The sequence below is a fragment of the Calidris pugnax genome, unplaced genomic scaffold (genome assembly GCF_001431845.1).
Source record: "Calidris pugnax isolate Ruff unplaced genomic scaffold, ASM143184v1 scaffold188, whole genome shotgun sequence".
In the NCBI taxonomy this organism is placed as follows: domain Eukaryota; kingdom Metazoa; phylum Chordata; class Aves; order Charadriiformes; family Scolopacidae; genus Calidris; species Calidris pugnax.
Genome location: NW_015091257.1, coordinates 1,243,621 through 1,265,957, shown reverse-complemented (window position 1 = coordinate 1,265,957; position 22,337 = coordinate 1,243,621). Strand labels below are relative to the sequence as shown.

General features: G+C 34.8%; 1 protein-coding gene across 1 annotated transcript in view; it reads right to left on the bottom strand.

Moving 5' to 3' along the window:
• VWA3B (von Willebrand factor A domain containing 3B) overlaps positions 1-22,337 on the bottom strand; it is a 70,797-nt gene that overhangs the window by 10,838 nt on the left and 37,622 nt on the right. Inside the window, exons 17-27 of the mRNA XM_014960208.1 lie at positions 21,493-21,620; positions 19,819-19,994; positions 19,050-19,187; positions 17,887-17,926; positions 17,616-17,772; positions 13,182-13,297; positions 10,304-10,354; positions 7,925-8,144; positions 2,194-2,314; positions 1,214-1,338; positions 6-143 (exon numbers count right to left, since the gene is read on the bottom strand). Of these exons, the coding sequence (XP_014815694.1) occupies positions 6-143; positions 1,214-1,338; positions 2,194-2,314; positions 7,925-8,144; positions 10,304-10,354; positions 13,182-13,297; positions 17,616-17,772; positions 17,887-17,926; positions 19,050-19,187; positions 19,819-19,994; positions 21,493-21,620 (1,410 nt within the window). The remainder of the gene's footprint in view (positions 1-5; positions 144-1,213; positions 1,339-2,193; positions 2,315-7,924; positions 8,145-10,303; positions 10,355-13,181; positions 13,298-17,615; positions 17,773-17,886; positions 17,927-19,049; positions 19,188-19,818; positions 19,995-21,492; positions 21,621-22,337) is intronic.

Here is a 22,337-nt window from a genome sequence, read left to right as displayed (position 1 = left end):
CTTACTTTCCTGTTGTTGAACATCAGAACTGTGTAGAGTTTATCACCCGTTTCCACCCTCTCTGGTGTTGCTATGACAATGGCAGGCGCATAATATTCATTTCCTGTCTGTGTCCCAGTTCTGGCAAACACATAGTCTCCAACCTGCACACCGGGAAAGCATCAGTTTGCAAGAACCATGTAACTTTTTATGAGACATAAAAGGTAAATACTGAGATATTTTTACATGAATCACCATTCTAGCATGTTCCTATGCTTTAAAATAGACCTCTATAAGAAAAGAATAAGAATTTGGTCCTTGCATGTACTATAACTCACAATTTCCACTGAATTCTGGCTCAACTACCAAGTCAAACTGAATGAGGAATTCTTAATTCCCTTGGACTTTGGGCAAATTTATACATTTTTAGTAAGTTTTTAACCAACCTCAGGAATTTCAAAAACTGACACTGGCGTCACAATTTTCTGTCAAATTCTGCAGATCTTCTCTAGAATTAAATGCCCCCCCTACAGAATATCAGAATATAACTACCTGATCCCTATTTACCTTCATTTCAAAGGGAAAAAAGTCATGTCTCTAGCTTTAAGGGTAACAAAACAGTTATAAAAATGTTTTTTGTATTCAAAACAGCTGAATGAATTCTGTACCCTTTCTGTATCCATCTTTACTCTCCTGTGTAAAATAAGAATCATCTTAAGAAACAACTGTGATTACAGATAGTCAGCTGATAAATTTTAAATAAAAGTAGAAATGGAATGCAAAATCTTTTTTTTTTTTCATTACTGTTATTTACCTTAGTATAAGGTTATTTGCTGGTTTTAAAATATTCTGTGAAAAACAAATGGTTGTAACCCGCTGTACATCACATTGTGTGTAAAAGGCTCTCCTTGATTTGTAATCTATGCATTAGGAAACAACCATTCTGCTGGTAAATAGCTTGCCTTTCCTCTAGACATAGACAAGTATTCATGTTTTATAAAGAAAACAATATAGACTTCTATTAAACAGAGGAGGAGGACTACAATGAAAACAAGCTACAAACAATTGAAAAATAACATGTTGAAAATTGTAAGATATTACTATCACTAAAAATTCTGCTTTCAAATAAATAGATTTTAAAATATTTTTTAAATCTATTCTATATTCCATGTGTGACCAAATGAACAAAATTTAAAATGCATATTTGCTGTCATAAAAAAATACAATTTTTCACCTGCAGATATGGGCATGGCATAGCACCTCCCACAGGTATAGTGAATTTCACAGGAACAATCCAGGTCTCCTCATTGCGGAATTCAACAAGCGCACAGGTAGAACTGATATTCTTTATCACAGTCCCTAAAAACCAACAAAATAAAATACTCAAATGATTTTTCTTTTACCTCTTGTGGAAATTTTAAAAAAATCCTATAGGCTGTGACACATTAATGAGGTCAAACGTGTCTATAATATACATTCTTCATTTTCATTCAGCTAGGGCAAGCTGTGCTAGGGCAACAGAGAAATTTGTACCTAAAAAAACCACAGTCTTAGTAACCGTTATGAATAATGCCATAAAAATAAAATGAAAAATCATTTTCAAGCCCAGGTCTGAAATCTCTAAATTGATCAGGTGGGTGACTGATGACATAATGAAACTATTATCATAGTTAAAAATATGCAATTTTAAAAAACAAACAAGTAGAGGTAACACAAAATTAAACACACAGATGATTTTTTTTTTTTTTTTTTTTTTGTGAATCGACAGGACATAATTTTACCTACTAATCATTCTGGCTCAAAACTCAGCAAAAAGACAGAAACATTTAACGAATTCTTTGAATACACAAAGGCTTGGCTTTTGCCAAACATTCAAGGGAGACATCGAAGTGGGACAGGTTGATACTCTCAGATACTCAGTTACTTAGAATCATAGAATTGCCCAGGTTGGAAGGGACCTTTCAGATCATCTTAAGGATTTCCTTCCATACTCTTCTTATATAAAAGTATGGTTGCTTTCTCATTTTACAAAATGCATATATTTCTATAAATGTATATATGTGCACAGAAAAGACATATATTGATTTTTCATGAATATACACATGTAATATTAAATGTGATTAAGGCAGAAGTAGCTAATTATGACCAAAACTAATGTTTTATCAGTATTAAGGAACTCTAAATAATATTTGAAATGTGAACAAAAATATATACCTGGATAATAAAATCCTGTTACGTGTGATCTTGCAATCACCTTTTGCCTTTTATGAGTCACAAATACTTGGCTTTTTTGTCTTTTTTTAGGTTTTGACTTCACAGTTTGTTCTTCAGGACTCTGTAATTCGATACAATTATTTTTTCCACAACAACTAAGGCAGTCAACCTCAAACTATCTTTTCAAATTAACTAATTAACTAAAAATTTAGGCAATGTAATCTTATGACCTCTGTCAATAATTCACAATAAACTGGAATTATTTTGAACATTCAGAATAGTTATAAAAAGAGGAAGTTATGTTACAGGAAGTACTTATGGATAAGATAATCTAAGAGTTTTCACTATAAAATCCTGTTTTACATGGTCATAATACTACCTACACTTTCAAGTGTTAAGGCAGGAGCTTACCTACATGAGTTACAGGTCTGGCTGTTATTTTCCTAAAAAAAACATTTTACAAACTTGTCCAATTCATATTCAAGGATGAGGTTAGGAAAAATCAATTGATTTTGTAGAATAAATGAAGGTGCTATACACATCCATTTTGTCCAGTTAGATGGGTCTTCACAATAATCTAATTTTCATTAAAAGTACCTCACTGTATGGGATAACTTATTAAACAAATCAAATACAGAATAAAAAAAAAAATAAAAAAAAAATTGAAGTGTCTAGAAAAAATGTTTATTTACAAGCTATAAATTAAAAATTAAAATTTTCAGCAGTTCTAAAACGTTCCAGCTTAGCAAAATATTAAGCCACATTTTCCAGTGCTGCCACTGTCCATCATTCTGCCCTGCTAGTTTGGGTTCTTCATACTCTAATTCTCCTCTTTGGGGCACAACTACCAAGACTACAGCTCCTGTAACTACCACCGCTACACATAACAGTGGAGCTTACTCCTGAACTGCTCATAAATAAGTCTGGGGGACCACGCACGAGATGGTGAGACTTGAAATACCAGTGGGGTTGGCTGTATGTGGACTAGCTCAAATCCTAGTTGAAGTCAGTGACTGCAATTAGCAGTAACTGAATGAAGAATGCAATTCTTTTTTTTACGAGAAAGAATTTCTTCCCATTCAGGGCATCCCTCTTACGGGAAGTTTTGAGAGGATCAGAGTATTACATCTGATTGTCAGAATGTGAAATAACATCTTGCTTTTTGCTTTCCTGAGAAAATTCAGAAAACTTATGATATAAAAACATTTTCTTTCTAATATTGAAAAGTCTATGAGTATCTTTATAAGTACATTTTAACAATATTTGAGAATAACACTATAATTTATATTTACCACAACAATAGCATATTAATTCCTGAAAAAGTCTACTATTGTCTCCATACGGCTCATAATAATATTTCTAAATATAAATAATAAGCAAATTCAAAGCTAAAGTTTCCCCATTAATTTTTAAAACACATATTTATTAGCCTATTACCTTGTAAACAACATGGAAGAATCCATCTCTTGTACAGTTCCTTTGAATCATAAAAACACACAGCTTGAAATCTCAAACTTTTCCACAGATCTACACACTGTTCTGAAAAACAACCGTAACTCACATGCTCCTAACCCCCCCTGCTTGCTAGGGTGTGTATGACCTGCTTCCTTGCCTGATGATATTTTTCTTCCTAAAAAGATGTATTTGATTTTGATACTCGATTTTCCCTAACAGTCAATAATGATGGAAAAGATGGGAATAACTTTGACTGAATTGTTTGTTCCCAGTTTCACTATAAATACCACAAACTCTTTTTTCCAACCTCACACACAAAAATCACAAACAACCCTAAAAAAAACAAGTTCTAAAAATATGCAAAACACTGACACAAAAAAACAAAGAGATATTTTAAATGGGAGATATGTGAGGGTTTTCTAGTTTATTCTTACCTCCTACAGAATACAAATTATGTCAACAGTTCTGTTTTTAAACTCAGTCCAAACCAGAGGCTCTTCATAACGCTTAACTGACTGCTTGAAGTCCAACCTTACAAAGGCTGATTTGAGTGCAAAGACTTACATCTCCACAGACACAAAAAAGGTATTTAGGTAAACCATTTACTAAATTCCTCGGGCTCCAAAGGGACAGCTGCTGCTGAATATTTATTATCAACTAATTTGTAATGCTTGACTAATAACTTGGGCAACTTCCAGCACTCTGCATTAATCCAAATACTAAAAAGACTGCGCTGGCATCCACAATGAGGATGCCGAGTCCTGCAGAATTCAGATGGCTCAGAAATACTGTCTAAATTCAAGTCCACCTCTCCTTCCTCTCACACAGCCTTTAGGTGTTCAGCACAATTGACACAGACACTGTCAGAGCGCCCATTTCTGAGAGATTGTTCTCCAGTATTTTTATTACAAAAGAGCCCCGTCTGATTCTCAGGGATTTTCACCCTGATCAGCTCTGCTTCTGTTGAAAGCAATGCATTAAACCACATGAGGTGAAGGAGACTTTGTTTCTCCCTGCCACTACCTGCTGCATTTTAAAATTCCCTTCCGAAGGGATTACTTTTTGCACTTTCCTACTGTGAGTGAGAGTACATTGGAAGACTATCCACAGATCTCCATGTATCTTGGCTCTGACTTTGGCTTTTCACAACCCTGATGCCCCCAGAGCCAAGAAACCACGGATTTTTCCCAGCTGTCAGTGCCAACAAGCTGCTTCTGTCTAAACCAGTCCACTTTTATGAAAGAGTCTGACTTATTGTAGCTACACACTGTCCAACAGGTTACTCCACTGATGACAATGAAAAATTTGACCAAATGTTTCTAGGCATTTATAATTTTTTTTTTTTTCTGGTGCTATTTGGGATGCTTGTTTTGCCTTGTCTCCCTAAAGAGACACTAGAACAAAGACAAGGGATGTCAAGCTGTTTAGGAAACATAGGAATGCAAAAAAGGTATCAACAGACAGCGATTAGTGATCCTTAAACAGTGAGGAAGAATGAGGCGTGTAAGAATTAGGACACCAGGAAATAGAAAAAACTGCCAAGGGAGATCCAGAATTTCTGTTCTTGAAAAGAATCAAATCTCAGCTATAAATATTTAATTAGGAATAATTAAATCAATTGTACATGAAATGCATTTTTCAGAAAGAACAAACTGAATGAGCCACTAGAGGTCCCTTTCCACCCAAATAAACATGCTTTAGAAAGCATGTTATGCTTGTTGATTATTTTAAGTTACTTTTATCACATAGTGACCATTCAACTATATCACAAACAAGTATAAGACTTGCACATTCCAGCTCATCCTAAGGGAAACACAGTACTTTTAAAAGTATATTCTTGACGAGTTGTGCATCCTTAGCAATGAATATGGCTTTGACTCTCTGCAGAATCTGAAATCCATTCATATGCAGAAACAGAAATATTTAGTATGAGAGTAAATGTTCTTAATCCCTCTCAAAGGCCAGACTGTGACACTTAGGGAAATAAATATTTTACATTAAAATGTTACAGATATTAACAGAATACACCAAACTGTGCTGGAAGCTATCGTGCTTGGAGAACAGTAACACTAAGACCCTAGTAGACCTAAGGTGATCTAATGAGAAGTGGATAGGAGACCCTGAAAAAATCATTTTACTAAGCGATATGCTGTTGTAAACAGCTTTATAATTCAGTGAGAAAAAACATAATATGAAATTATGGTTGGTTGTTACGCCTGACAAGTTCAAAATAGAAAACAGATATAATATTTTAAGTTAATGCAATTACTTATTAGAGAAAACAAACAAACAAAAAACCTCAACCAAAGTAAATGATACATTCCTCATTTTTAGTATCTTTAGATGAAAACTGAGTGCCAGCCTGAAGAGGAAGAGTTTTCTTAACCCATGCTAAAATCTGTACAGCAAAACAAACTGAGTAAACTAAGTAAAATATGGGCCTACAATTAGCCCTCCAATTAGGTAATCATCAATGTTCAGTGTTTTATATTTTGCCTGATAATAACTAAATGAGCTTGCTCATTTCCCCAATCATTTATTTCTTTTGCATCAGTACAGGTCTTCAGTTCACCTCACTGCCCTATGCAGATGGATGTCTACCTACTTCATCCTCCTCCAATAAGGCACTGGCACACCCTACCTTTCACAGATATGTGCCAACGTAACAGCCTGAACACAACTCCCAGAGAAGGTCAGAGCACTAATTCAGTTGTAGGCTTAAACAGAAAGCTCCCCTAGCAAGGACATCCAAAAGGATTACTAATTCTTTTAAGAAGTTGTGAAGGTAATTAGGAAACCTTAAAAGCTAAAACTAAAAATTTAAAAGCTAAAATCTAAGGGGTTTTCTTTTGAATTTAGTAAAAAAATTAGTTGGCAATTCCAAAATCTGCTTTGTTGAGTAGACCTCCAGGATAATTGTGGTTTTTCTAACATCTCACAATGACAATTTTCATTCGGTGCCATACCAGCTACTTCCTTGCTGCAATGTATTTCAGCTGGCAGTTTATTTTTTTATACGCATTCTGTAGACAGAAATCACAGTTGGGAAAACCTCCAACAGCATTTTTAAAAGGCTCCTCAGGGTTTTTTTTCTGTTTTTTTTTTTTTCCACTGTTTTTTCCACCACATAAACAGAATCCTAATTACATCTGCATTTCTGCCTCTCACTCTTAAAGCCTTTCAGTTGCAGATTAGCAATTACTGAAGATGGTGCTCTGATTAGGCTCCTAAAGCAGGTTGACTCAGGATAAGTGATTGCACAATGTTAATCACGTCTGAGAGCACACACTGGGCAACAGTAAAATCACAGTCAACAAATGAAACATGAACATGTTTCTGCTGCTCTTGTATTGGGACATTATATGGCAGAGGTAAATCAATAATCAAAATAGCTGTATGAGCAATGTAGTATTTTCAGACTAATGTAAAATTAATCAAAATCATCTGGTTTTGAAGACATTAAAATGTTTTCAAATGTACATTCTTAGTGGAGCAAATTCTCCAAGATTACAGAAAACCGAATGTGAACCTGCCCATAGGAATTTATTTTCATACATGGCCTTTGTTACCATAATACAGGCTATAAAATTTAACACAAATATTTTTTTATAACATCTGTCATAGTACGGAAAATGCTATAGCTCATTGTGAAAACTGTTGCTGAGCTCGATGAAAAGAGAGGCAAATCTTAGTCAAGGAATGTCAAATAAAACAAAAGATTGCCTTTTTAAAGAATACTAGCACATTTCTAGGCATGACCTCCCAGGTAGAGTATATAGATACTTGGCATAATTTACAGTTGTCAATTCCAATTGCACATTCTCATTCATTCCTGAGAACTCACAATGTAGGTTTGTACTCTGTTCTTAGAAGAAAGATCCCACAAAAGATTACAGTGAATTACTCCAACATGACAAGATCTTTTAGTCCCATCTATCAGATATCAACCCAACCACAAATCTTATACCATAACTGCCTTTCATATATCTCTTCTTTATCTTTCATGTATGTTTCTGCTGTCTTTGCAGAGAAGGTAAGATACCTTGCTCATATTGTTTCTAAGAGGCTCGAGTTCTGTGGCTCTCAATACCAGAACTTTTACTTCCCCAGTACTTCCAAAAAGTCATTGAAAGCTTATTCTCTTTTTAACTACATTCTTTCCTCTATCCATTTCTGTAACGACATCATGCTAAACATTTAATTTATCAGCTACTACCACAGAATAATATTATTCCAGAAGCACATACTGAAGAGGAATATCTGGAATATCTATTACCTTTTTATTTATCCTTATGTGTGATTCTGAGCTTTTCTCAGTTTCCTTTCTGACAGCTGTCTGAAGATCAGAGGCTTGTTGTATATATGTTAATGCTGCCAGTATCTCATCTTCTAACAACATTACATCTTCATAGGAAATTGGCCATCCCAAATTCTCTAAAGCCTCCAGCAAGGCTTCTTTATGTTGCATATATTGGATTGGCCCACACTCTTTAAATCTTAAAAAAAAAAATAAATTAAAAATGAGTAATCACAAGTAGGAAGAAATTCACTTTTGGCAGTGCTTTACAAATAGAATCCCAAAGTTTAAAGGCAAAATAAAACATCAGATTCATCTAGACTATCTTCTGTATACCGCAAGTTCTTGTGTTTCATCTGGCTACCATCCAGTTGTGTTTAGTCACATCTGGCTTAACCATATATATAGAAAGACATCTACAGAGCAATTCAAGTGGCTGAGCATAGATGCCTGGTGCCATTTTAGATGTTCTAGAATATGTGAGGCATCAATAAAGAACTTGGAGATACGACTGGGAAATTATGGAAATCCCTGGCCCTTCTGGAACAGCAGCAAGGGTGAAGTGGCAAGCGTCTAAACGCCTGTTAAGTCCTGATTTGCCACATCAGTCTTGACTGATCACATAAAAAAAAAAAAGATACAATCTTCTGCTGTTTATTCCTCTGTCATTCCTGCACTGCTCAATTTTCACTCAATGATCAGGACTTTGCTTCCACCCAGGTTTCAGGTTATGTCAATTTCCACTGGAGTAAAAAGCCGCTTTGAACCTACGTACTGAAGGTACCTGTACACAGAAAGGTGAATCAGATACAGTCATCTTGTTGATAAAACCAAACTAAAACCCCCCAGCTCCAGAACAGGTAAAATTCTTTAAATTTCCAATTGGAAGTAACATACTTCTTTCTAGTATTCAAATAATTCCTGTGGCTCTTCTCTACAGCTTTTTCACATTTAAAAAATGTGAAACCTAGACCTGAAGGGAGTATTTAAGTGTCTGTCTTGCCAGCACATACAGCCATGCTGATGCCTATCTTGTTGCCCTACTCTTTGTCATTGCTCATCTCTCTTCTCCTCTAGGAACTGCTTTGTATTGAAATGACACTGACTGGTATAGTTATTTACCTAGATTTCGCTCTCTGAGTTAGGTTAACTTGACATTGACTATAGATTAATAATTATCTTCTGAGTTGGATCTCTCAACCATTTTGAACACAAGCACAATATTACCACTTCTCCAGTAAACCTGAATTTCCCTAGTATCTGAGACAGCCTTTTAATTACACACTAGCGAACCAGAAAGCTCCTCAACCAATTCTTTCAGGACTCCTGTGACCAAGTTAGTAGACTTCACTACCCTCTCCCTTCAGATTACTAATGATTTTGAAAGCATGTTGTTATTCTTTTGTAATACACAAACACGATCAATCAAATTGTAAATTTGGAAAAGAAATAGATCAAATATTTCAATTTCTATGCACCAATATTAACAATTTTAATATGCCCCTCTAGCAACAGACTGTACAACTGCTAGGACTTTTTTTTTCCTTACATACATAATTGGCCATACATTACCAACAATACAATATTTTTGGTACTACCTTATCAACTTTCTATACTCTATAACTCATTGTCTATCAACAGACATCTATTTCCTTTTATTAATTATATGCTGTTCTTTTCTTTAACAGCCTTCATCTCTGCACCAGAATGGGGTTTTAGTTCTCCTTACTTATGATAGAACTGTGTATTTTTTGCTCATTAGCTTAAGCCTTCTTAAAAGCATTCTACTTTTCATTCTGCCTAGAATATTTCATGCCAATTCAGTTTTCATTAATTGATCTTCAATGTATGCTCTGAATTAAACAGATACTAACTTCACTGATGTCAGTCCTGTTTATACAGCTGCTAGTTTTTTAAATCAATATACAGAAACAGGCTAGTTAAAGTAGGACAAACCTCCAGTGTGATATACAGTTCCAGCAAACGCTGTAAAGGTGCTTATTATACCTTTACAAAACAGCCACTGAAGTGCTCTTTACCTTATGAGAGATTTACCTTGATGACAAAGGTAATGACGTACTGCCCTCCCAAGGCCCTGCCACTTGACGCTGATTAAGAATAGACCAACACCATTCAAATGGAATGCAAGCCCTTTCCTTTAAAAGAAACGAGCACTGCAAGAAGGAGGTCTAGAATTTAATATTACTCCATATCACAAATACATTTTTGAAAGTAAAGTATAGTTCTGAAATATTTGAAAATAAAACCAGTCGATTACAGAAACAGTGATTAAAAGTATCAAATATTTATGACCAGCCTTTCAGAGGTAAGTCAAAAAACCAAAAGGTGCTAGCTTACTTGTCTCTTTCCTCCTCAGATAGAGCTCTCCAAATTACTAGATTTAGGCGCCTATTAAAGAAAGCAAAACAGTTTTTGAGGGAATGCAGTTCCTTGTGCATCTGATCATCTCAAAACTAGTAAATAAACACAGTTTCTTAAGATATCTGCACTGATTTGTATTCCAAGAGCTCTGTATCATCAAATGGTATCCTTATCATTCAGCTATGAAATTATCAACTGCAAGAGAAGATGGGAAAACAGCATCTTCCATCAAGTAGCAACATGTCTATTTCAGGGTCATAGAAGGATTAATGACAATCACTGCTGTTTCCTGCCAGGATTTTCTATGGATGATTCTCTTCAGCACCAGCAAGCTAAATCAAATAATAAAACCACTTAAATGCCAGTTAAGCTAAGCACAGTTCTTCCAATTAAACAATTTCAGAAAAATGTAGCTTGAAGACACATGCAGAGCAATGCTAATTTTTAATGTTTTTTCTCCTAAAATAACCCTTCAGTTGTGTTGTTCAGGTTTCTGCTTCATTAAACTCTGGCTATGAAGAAAAACTACCGACAGGAAAACAGAAGTGATTATCCCAAAGCAATGCAGTTCTGAGATCTTTTAAAAGCACCACTAAACTTTTTGCTTTTGCTTTTTAAACAACTATAAACTCTTATTAGGTCATCTAGCTTATAGTTTTCTCTATTTATTAACATATCAAACAATTAAGCTGTCACTCAATTACTTCATTTCATACTTTAAAATAAACCTCTACCGATGATCCTAATTGCTGTAATTATCAAATAATTTTCATACTTCCTTTGGAAATACTAGAACAAACGAATTGTTTGGAAAAATTCAGATTGTAGCTATTAGACTTTTAACAGTCTTGCTAGATTTACTGGTGCATGTACAAAAAAGCTCATTAACACCAGACTTTGAATATTAATTTCTTGTTGATTCATTTTATCTACTAGAAACCAACCCCCAGCATTTTTAGAATGTAAATTACTTCTTTCACAATCTGCAGTCTCAGCACGCTCCACTGCCTATTTCATACTTCTAAATGTGCACACTAGTAACTAACTCATTTGTAAAAGCCTCTGGCTACACATGATCACACACATTTTGAGGCTTCTTTTTCTCCTTCGATACTAGATATTCTCTTTGTCAGAGCACAAAATTTCTGCCCTTGCCACTTTTTACCTTCTTGATCTGATGCTAAGGTCAACCTACACATGGGGAAGATACTGTCATGTTTGCTTCTGTTCTTGAAACCTGCATGCCCTGACGTATTGCCTCATCTATAGAGGTGTGAATAAATTTGGGACCAATCACCATTCAGAAAGCTGAATTGCACCCTTTGCAAATTCTGTTACTGGAAAAATACTGTAGTATTTACAGCAAAATAAATTTGACTGGGTTGCTGTTTCACATGTAAAGGAAAATCAATGAGAAATCTTTTTTACATTGTCAATTTTAAGGATCTTCAGGCAGATCTGTCTTCTATACATCTTTTTCACAGAAGGAGGGAACTCAATCCTACTATTGTAAATATACTGATTCATTGACCTCTACGGGTAAACATAAATAAACCATACTTGCAATCATCAGAGTTTTAGGAAGACTGTGAAAATGCTGTCAGTTGAAGATCATCAGACTTTAATCAGAAAACACTTTTCTTTCCCTCAAAATCAAAGTAAATAAATGTAAAATATTCAATGGTAGGACACAGCAATGAAAACTTTGAATGTTTTTTTCATAAGTCACCATCCAAAATATACCACTTGAATTTTCTATCAAAATGAGTGACAAATCCAGATTTCTATGAGTTCTTCATCAGCCCGATGATAACAGTGACAGTCCTCAGTGACAGAGGACACAAACCCAATAGATTATTCTCCTGTGAATTCCAATAATATTAGATATAGGAAGCAACACTTGCAAACCATAATTCTTGATTTTTACACAAAACATAGATACATTTAGAAATAGGAAATTGGGAATGAAAAAGAGCTATTACATGCTTTAAAAAGAACTAATAGGATCATAGAGTTACAGAGGAAAAAGAAAAAAACAAACCTTAAAGGGTTTCAGTGGAATTAATCAAAAAACAAAGACTAAACACTTGTCATCAAGGGGTTTTTGATCACATAAAATGATTATAACTGTAAATGTTATTAGAATACAGCCTGAAAAGATATCTCATTTATTAAAACAATTGTAGTCAAAGATCTCATAAAGTTACTGAGTGACATTAGTAATCAAATAATTCCATTACTTCACAAAAATGCACAAAGTTAGATTAAGGAAAGAAATAGCTTAAAGATAAAATGTCCTTGTCCTGTTTAATTCTGATGTGCTTTTACCAACATTTAATTAATAAGCACAATGCATATCTTTCTCATTAAAATAAATAAGAAAAATAGTCAGTATCTTATAGGTGCCTCAGTTACACTCTTGCATCATAGCTAGGTGCCAGGCAGCTGGCAGCAAAATGCAGGCCACTAATTTAAATGTCAGTCTATGGATTTAGGAACTTAATTGAGAGTTATAAATCTGGCTACTATTATATGTTATAGGGGGATTTCTCCCCAGGCTTCCTCCAGGAAATTAAAAAAAAAAATTTTTTTTTTTTTTGGTCATTGAACAAAGATAATATGAGCAATATATTATTTATTATCTCCCTGATGTTATCTGTTGGGTTTTTTTTTATTCTGCACGCTTTTTTGAAGAAAATAAACATTTCTCCTACAGGTTGATGGTGGATTCATAGTGTGTCAATGAGCAGAATTACCAGTATTGAGCAAAGCATGTGTGAGCAAAAACCCCCTACATAAGAAAAAATCCAAAATTAGACTTCAAACATCATAAATTTCTGATAAGTAGACTTGCCTTTCATAGGATTTAATTGCTTGTTCCAGCTTCTCTTTATAGGCATCAAGATTCACTGCCTGAGGATTAATTAGTGTGATCTTCTTGTCGTGGCTAACGTGGGCAAATGGTAACATCTATTATACAATAAAAGACAAATACTTCATTTATGGTACCACTTCTCTCCACCAGAATAACTGAATGCCCATGAGTTCATGTCCAAGAATCAGAACGGACAGAAGGATCACCGGGAAGGCTGCAGAAAGACAGACTTGAGCACCCTAAAGAACTGTCAGAATTCAGACATAGTTTCCAGCCTGTTCATAAAATCTTCTGAGATTATACAGAAGTTATGCAGAAGTTGCAAATTAACATTCCTAACTACTAGTTAATTCTAACCAAATCAGTACTGTCAAAAAAGTCACTGGGTAGGTCAAGTGTAGGTCAGAAGGGAGACAAGCATGTCTAGATCATGACCATATTGCAGATGGTATTGCTTTAAAACAACATGCTCCTATACTTATTAGCATCTAATTCTAGCATACAGATGTGATAGTTACGAATTTAAGAGTATTCAATAGTCTTATTCTGGAGGATCATATTTGCTCTAGAATTACAGTACTAAAATTGGAAAGAGATGTTCTTCATCATCACACTGATCACTAAAGGGTGAACAAGGTGGGTATTGCTCACTGAAACTAGTCTTAATTAACCACAATAACGCTTAGGAATATAACCTGGTTGGTCAGAATCAGGAACTTCAATACCTTTCAAATCTCACAATACAGCATCTACATAAGTCAACTTCATTATAAAACAGAAAGCCATACACTTAAAAGTAGATCTTCTAAAGGTGGAGAAAATGGTAGAAAAGGATGACAGAGGGGAAGAAAGATTCCCTCCCATCTCTCAGTCCAAATCCCACTATCATTCAGCCTTTTAAATTACACAGCAGTTCATATAGGAAAAGCTGTTTTATATATCAATGTCCTGATGCTGATTATAAACAGAAAAAAATCCAAGAAAGAAATGGAGAAGATGGAGAATGTTACTCTCCCCAAAACTGTCTTCAGGACATATGGTAGAGTGCAAATTTCCAAGTGTCTGTCTGAGATCGGGATATAGATGACAAAAAGATGGATTAGATTCAATTTAAATTAAATTAACCCCCTTGTTGGGGGAATAAAACAAGCAATCAGAAAATAAAACAACAAAAATACTTCTTTAATTGACAACATTTTTCAGTGATGTTTTATTTGGATTTGAATCATTACAGCCTAGCTGGATTCCAAATTACTGCTGTGTGACCATTTTTTCAGGAGCAGTGGTGTGACTTTATATTCCCCTCTCTTTCTGAGGACGTCTTCTCTCTGATTAATAAATCTGTGCCACATCAGTGCCAGACCACATCAAAGCTCCTCATATTAAATTAGTGTTAAGATCACTCAGAAGCTAAAGTTAATGGGAACATGTCAGTGAAGTATTTTGCCAAAGACAGATGAGGTAAATCTCTGCCCAGAACTGCGAGCCATGAAATCTGGCTACCTGTCATTTCTAGGTGGAGTTTGAAAGCTGAAAGGCAAGGAACTGAGAGTACTCATCTTCCAGACCCATACTGCCACGGTTGTTGTCTGCTAAGTTATTCAAACCAAGTTTATAAAAGTTCAGCAGAGCTTTGTAGAAGCCCTCTCCTACGTTCCCTTACAAATTCCCAGAGTACAAACAGTATCATTTTCAAAATTAATGTTTAATACAGTTTATAAAACACTTTGAATAGAATATGAGGGGCAGACAAACCTAAACACATTGTTACGGTACTGAAGAATAAAACCGAATCAGAATATGTTCTTAGCAAATAGAAAACTTGAAATATTATGCATACTTTGAGCGCAATGAAAACTGCTCACAAAGTAAAGTGAAATTTGACAGATTCAGCTTGAAGAAATCACAGGGAAGCTTTTTGAGTGCCAAAATGTTTTGTCATTTTTCTAAATCAAATACTTAAACTTTCATATCAAAAGAATTCACTTGTTTCAAAATGGCTCTTATTTCAAAACCAAAATTTCAGATTTTTGAAGACAAAACCAAAGCAAAATAACCCTAGAAAAATCTTTCTTATTTTAGATCAAGCAAGATGTTTTTCTTGGCTGAATCTGAACTTGATTCTTCTGAGCAAAGTGTTAAGTCAAAACTCCATGTCTTGAGAAGCTGTACTTAAGGTGCCACAATCTGCAACAGATACTCAGATGGTTCTATGGGAAAGTTTGCTCCAAATCTACCACAGTGCAAGTTAGACAAGCCCCCAGACCTTCTTTTCTGGATAGGAATCTGATGGGTAGTTTAATGAATTAACCTCTTTGAAATAACTCAGGTGAAACTGACAGGTCACATAGAACTGACATCAACAGGTCAACCTCTTGTTAACAAACAGTTGACATGGAAACCTTTTGCTTGCTGCATCCCCAAGGTGAAAGAACTGCTCATAGCTACTCCATCATAACTGCTAGCAAAGACTGAAAATAAAAATTTTACTATCCCCAGAGAAGCAAACAAGGCTTTCTGCATTCCACAATAAGAAAACTAAGATCTTGGAAGAATGCAAAAATATCTGTACGTTTATTATCTTCAATTAAGTCTTCTGAAGTATTGCAGTAATCAAGATTCTTAATCAATTTGTTAATGGCTTATATTCAAGCTCTGTGTCTAGTCCAAGAACCTTTCTTCTGCTTTTCCTTGATATGTTGGCATGAGGCTTAAGGGAGAATGGGTTCCATAGCTCATAAATTCTACTGGTTTTACTTTGTGTGAAGCCCCCAACCTTCTTTTTCCTTTCTATATCCTGTTCCAGATCCAGAAAAATCCATGCCTCTACTCATAGAACAATAAATCTCTACTGCCTAAGAAACTGAGTGTCTCTATACAACTAATGGGGATTAGCAGGTACAAAAAAAGTGGTAAAAATGGTATGTTACTTTGTGTTTATGTCCCTACATCTAAAGAAAACCCATGGATCACTGTTCAGATTCTGTACAGCACCTGTTCATTCTTAGAACACTGAACTTATTTCAGGCCTGAAATAGACTACCATAAGCTTCCATGAACTACTGTTAAAAATTACCTGTATTGCCTGCTGAATCATAGCTTTGACTATTTTCGAAAGACCATTCTGTTATACAAATAACTTTTTTTTACAAATAGCAGTGTAAATGCAGCTCAGGATTGTCTGGAAAGGATTCAAAGATGTCCTCAATTAGAAACACAGCAGAAAGAACTCTTCTTAGTAGGAGTATTCAGAAGAGGATGGAATAAGAAGTGTCTGTTCAGAAATCAGTCGTAAGAGTTATGTAAAAGTCACAATGTCTCCTGCTTAACATTTCACTTTAGAGTAGATTGTTTTGTACAGTTTAGAATCATTGAATATCTGATTTTTTTGAAAAATTGCTATTTTACATCTGAAATATTAAATTGTACAATTTTTAATGCTTTCAATACAAAAAGCCATCTTTTTATAGCATACAAAAAAAAGTCCTTAAAGATCTTGGGTTTGACTTGCTTTTAGTAAACCAGAAGATCTGGTTCTGCTTCCACAATCTGCATGCTATAGCAAAAATTCCTGTTCCTAAATTTAAAAAACAAACATGAAAACTTTAAAATGTACAGAAGTGTATCTTTGAAGTAAATATTTACTTCACTGCACATCACATTCTATTCCAAACTCCTTGCTTACACCTTACTATTTAAATAGATGCTGTTTAGCTTTTCTTTGAGTATTGTTTAATTAGTTGTTAGTTAAAATGAGCTGCAGCATATTCATAGGACTTTCATAGGATGCATCACATAAGAATAATAAGAGCAACTTGCCACAAAAAGGATTTCCTTTAAATAGAATGGAAATTCTATTGGAATTATGGAGCTTCAGAATACACAATTTATCATGAACTTTGCACCTCCAGAATCTCACAATAGTCTACACCTATCAGAATTAAATACTAATTACTGAATTTCAATGCTTTTCAAAAAGTCTTAGTGGACACATGTAAACCATGAGAATGCACAAATCCACAAACTGCACCTGCACAGTTTTCCAAATGTCTTTAAGGACCTAAAATACATACTCCAGTGAATCAATACGTATCAGTAGAGGCTGTGGCGTTCATGAAATTGCTGAACACCTGATGGCTGCACACTGCCATCAGCTGGTAACTGTGAAAGAAAAATACACAGTTCTAAAACTTAAGGGTAAAGTCTGCAAGAAATGCTATTAACAATCAGTTTTATCTTCTTACTGATGCATGAATGAAGATGCAGGTATGCATTATAAATTTAGTGCACATCAACCATCTACAATGAACACTAGAGAATGCAATTATAACATTTATAGAAATGAATTTTAAAAATCCTTTTGAAAAAAGCACTAAGTTTTATGTTTGTTCTGAAAAAGTGTAAGAGTTTTACCTCATCAAATACTTTAGAAACTACATGTTTGTCCAGAACTGGGATGAATTTGGTACCACGAGGGACAGCTGTAGGAGCTAAGGCATCCATGATGGTGAGTCGCCTAGCAACCAAGCCATGAGTCTTTAACCAAAGAGCTGAAGGGATATCTAGAGAACTAGAAAAAAGAGACTGTAAGACATAGTACAAGGTAGAAATACATTTGAGAAGTTTGAAATTACTGAAGAAAAATATAACTTTTTGTGACATATCAATATATGTACACACATACCTTTTAGATGTCCTTTTCACAGCTTCCTGCGTTTCCAGATCTAAGATAAAGCATTTACATTTCATTGTCTCACAGTTTTTGTGCACACAAAAATATACACAAATAAGCTAACATGTAATAGCATCATTTTTTTATTTGAGCCTACTAGCAGTGTCACAAAGACTGCACATTAATGTCTATTCAGTTACTAAATTAATCAATGAGAATTATGTCTCCTGCATTTCTTTGTGCTTGATCAATAGTAACTGTGTTGTTATACGCCTCATGCGCCCTAATTAACCAATGACAAAATTTATAAAATAGCTGGAGAATAATTTAATTTAAAAAAAAAAAACCCTGAACTTTGTATTTTTTTATTTCTTACAACCCAAAAAGAAAGACTAACCAGTTTATTCCCCAATTCAAGATACGATACCAAGTACTACCAGGAGTGGCTAATTTAAGGTATACCACTATGAAAATTTTTATAAAAGGTATATGAAGAACTAAAAATAAGATGCTGAAATATTTAAAGTCGAACATCTTTAAGTACCATAGGTGAGGTTTTACAACAATTTAGAGAACCTACCATGAAGTTCAGAGCTGCATTAATTACTGAGAGAAATTAAAAGTATCTGGATGTGTATACAAGCCCCATTGGAGATACTTCTGTCTCTACACATGTTTCTGTCCCAGAGAGTGTGTTTTTCGCAAGTCTAAGCATATTAATAAAGTGCAACCTGTCTTACATTGGTACTGTATAATTAGAACAACCAGTCCCAGCTTTAACCTCAACAACGAACATAACTACAAATTACTAGATCACAACAATAATTACTGTAGAACAAGAATCTCAAGATCCACTTTTTCTGCTGATAAGGAGCAACTGTGATATCCTTTCAGCAGTCTAAGGCACAACTGTATCACAGCTGCCGCACACCGCGGGCATGACTAAGCTGTTGTAAACGGAATAGTTTGGGCACTGGCAGGAGTCTGACCACAGCTTATATGCTGTGTAACAATACCCTCCTGCGTCTCCAGATCTCTGCATCCCTGCTGCATCCCAGTCCTTTGTACTGCAGGTCTGCACAGTTATGCCTCAAATGAGGTGCCATTAGTTACAAATGCAGCAGGAGAAATGTTGTCGTCTGCTCCACCCAGAGCTTCCTGTTATGTCAACTTGCCTTTGAAAACAGTTGTACATTTCACACTCTTTTTGACAGAAAAACTCTTCTTTCTAGGAGCTATTCCTTCCTCTGTGCTTTCTTCCCTGGATTTCGCACTATGGCTCAGGATTCGCAGCAGACTTGTCTTTGTATGCTCTGTAGGTGTTGAAAGGGAAAGAAAGGAAGAGCTAACTTACTGCTCAAATACATGCCTGGGATTTTTGAGTTCCTCTTTGGTATCCAGTCGCAATTTTTAAGGGACTGCCTAGTCAAGACCTCAAATATAAAATTAATTCAGCACTGATTTGTACTTTGTGCTTTCCCAGGGATGAAGACTTCTTTTACATCAGCTAGTTAAACTTGGTTTCATACTGCATACAAAGGAGACTTCAAAGAGAAATGTAGTGTTACAGGTGAAGTAAGTTAAATATTAGCTCGAGTAATGCCGTAATTAGTGAAACATAGATCAGCTGTTCGTTCTTCCCAATGATGTACTTATTTAGAATAAAGAGATAAGGGTTTAATATCTGCTGTTAAAAAACTATTTACAGAGCTTTCAAAACAGTCTGTCAAAATGGTTAATATTTCATTTGTCTGATTGGACCAAATGAGTAAGATGGCTGAAAAGAAAAAAATGAAGAGAAGTTAGTTAAAATCTCAGAAAGATGGTTATTTAAATCATCAAAGGCTTCATTTGTTCCTACAACAAGGGATGCTTCTTGCTATTTTTAAAAGAATCTTTTCAAGAATAAATTCCGCTAACAACTACAGTTCATTCTAGTCTTACCTGCATATAAAGCTTTCTTCCTTCGGGCTGGAATGTCAGCAGTGGTTTGCCAGGTTTGCTGATGTGGTGTTAGTGCTAGCTCTTCTGAAGCACAGCATGGCCTACTGCTAAGAGCAGGGCTCAGCTCTTCAACGTCTTCGGTTTCAGAAGACACAGTATCTTTCTGCTTGTGATTACTGATTTTAAGTGACAAAAAGAAGAAACAAGCAAGAAGTTATTCAAACATATATCACTAGTTTAAAAAAACAGTAAGCTGAAGTCTTTTGGTAATTTAAATACTCATTTCAAATGCTTCCGACAGTGGAAAAATATTTTCTCTATTATCCTAGTCTTCATTTCAAAAGGGAGTTCAAAGGAGGTTAAAATATTCTTATTTTTTTAAACTATTTAAAAGTTGTCTCTAGTATGTAAAAGATGTTCATTACTTTTTAAGGCAACATTCTCTTATATTTTAATAAGGTTAGAATGTTCTGTAATAGCCACTTTGAATCCTGGGGGAAAGAGTAAACCTGTCATCAACAATGAAAATAACGCACACACATATATATATATGCATATATATACACACACACGTATATACCTATGTCCCAGCAGTAATAAAAGATAATATGTGCAAATTGAAATAAACACTCATATACATTTTTATACTGGACATCCTACCTGCACTTACATACATATAAAATTGTTCCACAGCACTCTCCACTTTCAATTTACTTTACGTTATTTTTAATAATTTTATTTTAACTTACTGTTCTTAATAAATTTCTGTCTTAAAAATACTATATTTTTTAATGTACTTTTTGCTTTTGTACCATGACTACAAAGATAAGACACAGGACAGGCTATTTTTTCATTAAGGTTATACTCCGGTAAAGATTACAAATAACTTCATGTCTGAAGCTACAGTTTGTTTCTGTTTCTTCCCCAAAGAGAAACTCAGCATATGCAGACATGCAGAAAACTTTTCCCCAGTGGCTTAGGAGTCTGCCTTCAGTATGCTGTGGAAGGACCTCTTTTTGAATAGTCATTCTTGGCACTGAGAGATTTTCAGCATGTTTTTCAACTGCTGCTGAACATGAAAGTATTTTTAAATATGAGATTTCTCACCTTTTCATAAAAAACATGGATAAATATGACATGAACGTATAGACACGCGTTGCAAAATCAAAAGTGTGAAAAGTAAGCTGAATTTCATTTATGGTGTTTGCCATCTTTTAAACAAATACATTTGTATGTAATTTATGTTTCAATCGGCATATCCAAATGAGCAGCAATTTAGTCATGCAGTAACAAGGCAGCTCTATCAATAAGACAATTATTTTTTGTGAATTCTCTAGGTCAGGGGGAGCAACTTTACTTTAGCAACCTTACCAGAAAAATATTTTTACCTCTTTGCTTTATTTCTAATAATTTGAGACTACTAAGATATTTGAGATCATTTTGTTTCAGGCATCACAGTATTGCTGTGTTTTTCCAGATTTTTCTTTTCCATTATTGTAACTGTTTAAAACAAAATAATAAAAAAAAAAAACCTACAACAAAAAAGAAACCCCAACAACCTTTCTTTTTAAAAGAGGAGAATGTCAGAGGTTAAAAATGCAAGACAATGAAAAAGAAGCAATGTAACAAATAGCTCCTATCTCTTATTAACATAATAGAAGCATGAGGACATACTTATTCACTGGATCATTTTCTCCATTATAAGAATCCATCATCAGACATTCGGCATGAAAGGTCTTCACTGTCTCTAGGTCTCTTTCTCCTTGTTCAATCTCTCTTTTCAAAAGATGTATGTCTTCACTCTAACAAAAAGAAAATCAAATGTTTTATTACAATTACTCCTAAATATGTTTAATTTCTGAACCGGAACTATGCAAGCTCTCATAATAATTTCGAGTAAAGATTCAGTTAGGACAGGTGCATAATTTTGTATACTTTTTCACGTAGTCTCTCTTCCTAAATCAAAGTTTGATTCGTTCACTTTCGTTATGTATGAACAAATTTACAAACGAGATTAAAATGTGCTTGGCAATACAACTTTTCAAATTATTCTTCCTTTTTAGGAAAAGGACGAGCATTCCTTAACAAGCCGGTTACCCCTTGGGATATGAACAGCCATATTTCCGAATGGTGCAATGAGGTCAGTAGCTCCCCTCATTCCAAGCAAGTAAGCAAATGAGTAAGCAAATAAAATACAAGATATGGACACTACAACTGTTTTCCTGCCATTCTACAGATCACAGCCATATCACATACTGTCCCTAAAAAATGGGAAGTAAAAACCATACTCTTCAAATAAACATTGGAACTGACTGGGAATCATTTGGACTGCAGGAGGAAACAGGAAGGAAATTCCAATGATGATCCCTTTACAACTCCCACAAGGCCAGAAGCCCGGAGATGGACAACACATACTCTGTCTCTCATCTTTCCAACATAGGCAGTGTCACACAATCCACATCAGCAGAATCACTGGAACTGCCCAGTACACTCTCCGATATCTTCCAAGAGCTGGAGTA